General features: G+C 58.2%; 1 protein-coding gene and 1 pseudogene across 1 annotated transcript; one reads left to right on the plus strand and one right to left on the minus strand.

Moving 5' to 3' along the window:
• Nucleotides 1-334: 334 nt before the first annotated feature.
• Nucleotides 335-5231, minus strand: GEMIN4 (gem nuclear organelle associated protein 4). The gene is made up of 2 exons (XM_075561247.1): nucleotides 5146-5231; nucleotides 335-3698 (listed from the first exon to the last, which is right to left on the minus strand). The coding sequence occupies exons 1-2, from the start codon at nucleotides 5153-5155 to the stop codon at nucleotides 526-528; spliced, it is 3183 nt and encodes a 1060-aa protein (XP_075417362.1). The 5' UTR covers nucleotides 5156-5231; the 3' UTR covers nucleotides 335-525.
• A 960-nt stretch (nucleotides 5232-6191) lies between these two features.
• On the plus strand, nucleotides 6192-6642 carry LOC142458186 (diazepam-binding inhibitor-like 5; annotated as a pseudogene).
• Nucleotides 6643-7071: the final 429 nt, after the last annotated feature.

Genomic DNA, 7071 nt, shown 5'->3' on the forward strand with positions numbered 1-7071 from the left:
TGAAGTCAATGTAAAAAAAAAAATCCTGTTAACCCGCTCCTTAGGTGGTTTGACTGTCAGACTTATTTGTCAAATTCTAGGATGGAAGAAAAGTCCCCACATGGTACCAAAAATGTACGCTTGACAGGGCGTGGGTGGTTCCAATCTACCGGGTCGTACCACGGAAGGCAGGCCTGGCGATTGCCCACAAAGATTAAAGCGAAGGTAACGTATACAGCAGCTCTACTCTGTGACATAAGGCGTTGTCACGAGTCAAACCAGCTCGGGGGGCAATCAGTAGGGTGAGACTCGAGGTGAGCCCAGTATCATGGATGAGAAAGATTTGGAGGCAAGATGAAATTCCAGAATTTTATTACAATTTGTATGTTATAAATATCTAAGAAACTATTTCCTTTACACTGTTAATGGCGTATACCTTTTTTTATCTTGTATACAAAGTCACACAGTAAAGTTTGTGCTTCTGGGCTATAGCCCATACAAGACCCACCCTGCCCAGGCCCAGCCCTTTTCTCCGGTCGGCGGAGATCAGAAGTTGCTGATCTTCTGCAGCAGGGTGTGGCGCCGCTCCTCCGGGGTGATGTTCTCGGCGATGGACTTTAAGAAGCGCTGCTCGTTCACCTTCTGGAGCAAGGAGCTCACGGAAGGATTGGCCTTGCTCAGGGTTTCGTAGCAAGTGAGGATTTCCAAGGCCATGACATAGAGGGGGTCACACACCTCTTGGTGGAGCATGGCCATGATGTGCAGGACATGACAGAAGAGCTGGGTGTACACAAACAGGGCTTCCTGGGTCAGGTCCTGTTCTTGCCCTTCGTTCCAAGGGCCCACGGACTGAATCAACCTAACTGAGTCCAGGAGGTTGGTCAGGCTGTTACTCAGGAGCTTGACCACGTGGCTCCAGCCATCGAGAGGAAGCCAATTACGACAGCTCTGGCTGCAGAGAAACTGGAAGACTCTCAGGAAGAGGACAGAGAGCTGGAGCTCCTGGGCGAAGGGCTTCAGGTTGAGCAGGGGCACAAACTGGATGTACTCCAGGCTGTACGGGACGTGGAGGAGCTGCTGCTCCAGCAGTCTCCTGGTCAGCTGGTGGAGGTACTGCCACTCCTGGGGGCTGCACCAAGGCATGACTTGCACCAGGGCCACCAGAAAGCCCTTGCTGAACAGTCTGACCTCCTCCGGATTGCCCACGTCCACCACCAGGAGAGTGAGCATCTGCGAGCAGATGCTGCTGGAGAGACAGCAGCACTCCATCCAGGCCAGCAGCCCGGTGCCTGGCCCATACCCGGGGTGCGGCTGGGAAGTCCACTCACCCTCGGAAAGCTTACAGATCTCGAAAAGGGTGGCTGGCACCTCACACTTGAAGTGGCCCTCGAAGAAATGCTTGAGTCTCAGGCCCACCGTCCAGTCCAGCTGCTCCAGCTTCCGGTGCAGCCAGGACAGGGACTTGGTCCAGGTGTCGGGGGCGAAGGTCTCGGCGTTCGCTAACACGATCTCACAGAGGAGCGCCAGGATGTGGATCACCAGGTCCTTCCCGTCCAGAGGGAGGCGCCGCTTCTCCCTGGGCAGCTGCCAGTACTTGCTGAAGCAATCGAGGAGCTGGCAGAGGCTGAAGATGAGGGGGAAGGGGAAGCAGGTCTGCAGCCAGTACTCCTCTACGCCCGAGTGGGCCTCCAGAGTCTGGGTGAAGAGCTTCAGGCTGAGGTCGACCTCTTCGGCATCCAGCATCAAGAAAGGCAGGACGAACTCCTTCAGCACCTCGTCTGGCTCGAGCAGAGCGGCCACGGGGATCCCTTGGGGCTTCACGGGACACATCAGGCAGCTCAGGAACTCCAAGAACTGCTTTTCTTCCTTGGGGGTCGAGAACTTCCCCCAGACGGTTTCTTTGAGGCAGGCCACCACGAAGGTGGTGACTGGGGCCGGCCCCAGATCCTGCTCTCTAGTGAACCGAAGAGCAGGGAAGGCACTGAGGATCTGCGCCAGGAACTTGTGGGTGCCGAGGTGGAGGACAGCCGTGCTGCACATCTTCTTCACTGTCAGTTCAGGGTGCAGAATCAGCAGCCGGGCCACCGAGCCCACGGCGTTGGCCAGACCCTGTTCGGAGGCACTCTGGGCAAGCTGGTTGAAAGTGGTGTTGAGGCTGTCCTGGAAACCCTCCACGTAAGCCAGCAGCTTCTCTGAGAGGCCCTGCTGCCCCCAGGAGCGCAGGACGCCCGCCAGGACCTTATTCTTGTCTGGCAGTGAGAGGTCGGCGTAACATTCCAGGATCAAGTCCACCACTTGTTTGATCTGCGCCTCGGGAACGGCCCTGTCGGAGGTGACGACGTCCATCACGGTTTCCAGCAGCTTAAGCACCAAGCTGGGCTCTCGGAAGAGGGCCTTGTTGTTAACCAGGCAGGCGAGCCACTCGTCTGAGAAGGCCCACTGCTTCTCGGAGGCGAAGACATAGCACATTTCCATGTGCCGGTCCATCTTCTGCTCAATGATGGCCATGGCGATCGAGGCGGCGATGTCTTTCTCCGCACCCTGGCCCTTCAGCACCTGGCTGATTTTCCGCAGGAAGTCCTTGACACAGTCGGCCAGCTCAGAGACCACCTGCCTCTCTTCCTTGGACAAGGCGGCCGTATCCAGGTAGAGCTTCAAGTTCTGGCTGAAGGAGGTCAGGCTCTCGCACAGGCGGTAGCTTCTGTAATTTGTCCCCTGGCTGCTGTTGAGCAGGGCCTGCAGCTCCTCCCCCCACTCGCGGAGCAGACACTGCATGTACTCGAACCCCACAAAGAGCGTCTCTGTGGGGAGCCTGGCCAGGGAGTTGAGGCTGACACCCCGCTCGGCCTCCTTCACCTTCTCTGCCAGCGCCTGCTGGTGGTACGGGTTCTGGGTGTCCGAGTTCCACACGGTGATCACGGTGGCCAGTTTGTCCAGATACACGGTCGCAGACACTTCCTGGAGGTCTTCCTCCACCAGGGCAAAAGCCGTCAGCATGTCGGCCAGGTTGGCTAAGGCACAGCACTTCATCGCAGGGCACAGGATCTTCTTCTGGATTTGCTTCAGCGCATTCAGCAGCATGGCCAAGAGGGGCATGGTAGGACACACATCTGGGTCTGACTTAAACCTCTTGGGAGGGTGGCAGAACTCATCTGAGGAGGACAAGTACTTATGGGCCATTGTCCTGAACTGGGAGAGCAGCGGGTCCTGCTGGTTGCCCTTGTGCTTCATCATCTCCCACCACATGTCCAAGAAGAAGGCCACGTCCTTTGAGGAAGTGTCAAGAGTCATGTGTTCCAAAAAGCGCTCTAGCTCCGCGCGACAGATGGTGGTGGGCAGGGCCATCAGGAGCTGGATGAAGAGTCCAGAGGCTTCCAGGGACTTGAGCAGCTCAAAAAGAACTGCGTGATTGATGGTCGGGAGCATGTTGCCCACGGAGAAAAACACATCTTCCTGCCACCAGGTTTCCGTGTCGGAAGTGGTGGCGGGGTAGGGCTGGAGAACCTTGGCCCAGATGATGATCAGAGCTTTCTTCTTCCACACAAAGGGCTGGGTGCACGCTACGGCTGAGATCTCCTGCAAGGCCTCCACGATGGGCTGCCCGACGTGTTCCCAGTCAGACTTGGTCAGTTCTGCCAGTGCTTTGGGGCGGAACAGCTGCTCCGCCAGCAGGAAGCCCCCATGCAGAATAGTCATTTCCTCACAGATGTTCAAGGGTCCTGCAATGGAGGGCAGCCAAAGAGAGAAAGAAGGTGGTGGGATACGTTGCAAGAGAAGGAGGGGCGGCATGTAAGCTGGCTCTCATAATCAGGATTAGAAAAGATCGGTGGGGAGGAAGTGGGGCCAGAGCTACCAAAGCCTCTGCAGGGCTGGCTTGACTTAGTTGGGGAGTGAAAAATGGCTCCCACGCTCTCTAACCTGGGGACCTGGAGGTCCGTGAGAACCAGTAGAAACAGGCAACAGGAAGGCAAGTTCCATTTTGATAACTGGAAGTCTGAGGCCTCTTCCAGGAAACAGGCCGAAAGCTCAGGAGGGCACTCAATCCTAAAACCAAGGCTGAGTGTCCCCAGGGACCCAAAACATCTTCTCTAGGACTCTAAGTGCCCGTCTCCCCACGCCCCAGGAGCAAGTAACAGATGGGCAAATTCCTAGTGTTTTATCACAAATGGCTACCTGGTGCTTGGGGGGGGGGGGGTGCCTGTCCTGAGTGTGGCAGGTGCTGCGCTGCAGGCAGTATGCACTTGACCTTAACCCAAACCACCTGTGAAGGGAGATGATTCTGTTTTAGACATGGGAACACTCCACTTGCTCAGGGCGTCCCACTACAAAGTGGTAGGGGGGGCGGGGACAGAAACCACAGCTGCAGGGCTGCAAACTCCTCCCTTCTGCCACTGGAGGGCTGAAGGGGCCAGGGCCCAGGACATTGCTCTACTTCCTAACACCAGGGGTACCCCTAAAGCGCACCTCCAGCAAACTGGAAGGCTTGAGAAGCAAGTCATTGACACCCGATTCTCCCTCCCGCTTTCCCAAGCCAGGATTCTGAATCAGGACGCCCTTTGGGCTCAAAGTTACCATCAGCCGCAAGCCCCTCCCGCAACAACCGCACATTCGAAGGCTGGCCGTGCCCCGAGTTGTCTCCAACTCTCACTAAACACGTGAACTTCATGTCAACTCCCTAAAGCTTTATGAAAAAGGTACACTATCGCCATTACCCCCGCTTTAGCGATGAAAAAACCTGAGGGGGGCAAGAAACTTGCCCCCAGAATTTCGTAGACGTTCAAAAGATGCGCCAGTCAAGGCAGCAACCACTGGGCGGCCCGGGGCCTCGGGGCCGGCATTTCCCAAACCACGTGGATCAGCCCTTCTCACTTTCAAGAAATGCTCGCTTCGCAGCGGCCAGGCTCCTCACGGAAAACGCGGCTCGGAGCGCGCAAGGGACGGTCAAGAGGCAGCCGGGCAGGGACTACGCCCGGCCTCCCGACTCCCCGTTTCCAAGGCCACCCCGGGCCCCGCCAAAGCCTCTTCCCGACCCGGAGGGGTTTGGGGCCGGGACCGGCCAGCCGTAAGCAACAGGAGGGGGCGGGCTGGGCCGGGCAGCAGCACCCGAGTTCCCCGTGGCAGGACGTGGTCCGAGTGGACCAGGGCCTCGGGGGCCGGGACACCCACCTAGGTCCATGGCGGCGGTGCTGGCGGCGGCGCGAGGCGCCCCTCCCCCTCGCTGGCCGGGCGTGCGGCGCAGGCGCCACGCCACAATGGGCGGGGCCGGGGGCGGTCCAATAGGCCGCGCCTCAGTCTCCGCCCTCAGTCTCCGGCTCGGCGCCCGCCTAGGCCTCGGCCCGCCTCCGCCGCTCAGCGCGCACGCGCAGCGTCTCCACCCACGCGCTCGCGGCGTCGAGCGCGCAGCGCCCCCTACCGACCGCAGACCGCCGACCTCCCACCGGCCCACAAGCAAGTAGTCTCCGGCCTCCCGGCACCCGCGCCGCGCTCCCTTTTTCCGCCTTCCCTTTCCTGGCTTTTCCGTCTGTCTGGAACACGGCCCAGCCCCCCGGCCCGTTAGTCCCGACCCTGGACCCACGCACAGTTCCCCCGAACGGGATGCCCCGCCCCAGGCTGTCCACTAACCGACAGCCACAGGCCACTCCACGGCGCGTCTCCCCTTGACACCCCGCACCGACAGCTGATCCCCTTGACACCCCGCACCGACACCCTGGACTCCCTCCGACAGCTGATCCCTCTCCAGGGAAATCGGGAGGCCTGGTGGTGGCGTGGTAATTAATGCGTTGGGCTGCTCATCGTGAGGTCGGCAGTTTGAAACCGCCAGCCGCTCCACCCCATGGGGGACAAAACCGAGGCTCCCAGAAGGAGAGTTGGAGGAAACTCACGGCCCAGTTCTCCCCGGCCCTGCCTGGAGGGTCACGATGAGGGGGAATGCCGCGATGGCAGTAGGGTTGGGTTTGGGGTTTTGAAAACTTCATGCACAGTTCTTGGCAGAAAATGACCGTGAGCCAAAACAAAACGAAAAAACCCCGATTGCGCCGCGCTGCCTGGCGGTGAGCGCATTATCCACACCCACCCCGATGTCTCCCCGATAAAACGTAGGGGCATAGCCTGTATTCTTCTCACACGCGACCCCCGTTCCATGTTCCCCTGTCCCTCTTCTTGGGGCTAACCACGGGCCTCAAGCGTTTCTCACTGTCCACCCTTAGCTCCGGAGACCACCTACCCAGGGTCAGGGGCCAGCTGCAGAGGCACCAATGGGCCAGGTGGAGTTTGAGCTAGCCTGCGCGGCGATCAAGGAGCTCAAGGGCCCTGTGAGCGACGGGGAGAAGCTGCTGGTGTATAGCTACTACAAACAGGCCACCCTGGGCGACTGCAACATCCCTGCGCCCCCCCGCCACGGACTTGAAAGCCAAGGCCAAGTGGGAGGCGTGGACCAAGAACAAAGGGATGACCAAGATGGACGCCATGAGGATTTATGTTACCAAAGTGGAAGAGCTGAAGAAGAAGGAGGAGGGTTAGGGAGGATGGGCAGGTGGGTGGGCAGATTGGCCCCGGCTCCTCTCACTTGTCACTCTGCTTCCGGAGCCCTCGGAAGACACTGAGGCAGAGAGGGCCTGCAGTGGTAGCGATCTTAGCTGAGACATCAATAAATCACAAACTGCATATGTGAGTGTCTGAATTGTCGGAAAGAGAGAAGCTCAGAATGACTGAGAAAGCCCTAGGGAAATGTCCCAAATGGATTTAAAACGCATGCTAAGTGGAATGACATTAGAACTCCCCTACACTTCTGAGTAGTAGCTAGAGTTGCCAGTATTCCTAGTGCTGGAACAGAGGTTGGTATTTAGCAGGAATAGAGAGGTCAGGGGAGAGCAAAAATAAAGCATCGCCCTGCCACTGAGTCAATTCTGACTCACAGCCACCCCATAGGACAGAGGAGAACCGCCCTCCTATGTGGTTTCTGACTTATAGTGACCTCATAGGAGAGAAACACCTGTGTATTTCCAAGACAGTAAAGATTAACGGGAGTAGAAAGCCTCTTTCTCCCACAGGGCCGGCTGGTGGTTTTGAACTGCTGACACCTTGCAGTTAGCA

The sequence above is a fragment of the Tenrec ecaudatus genome, chromosome 10 (assembly GCF_050624435.1).
Source record: "Tenrec ecaudatus isolate mTenEca1 chromosome 10, mTenEca1.hap1, whole genome shotgun sequence".
NCBI classification, from domain to species: domain Eukaryota; kingdom Metazoa; phylum Chordata; class Mammalia; order Afrosoricida; family Tenrecidae; genus Tenrec; species Tenrec ecaudatus.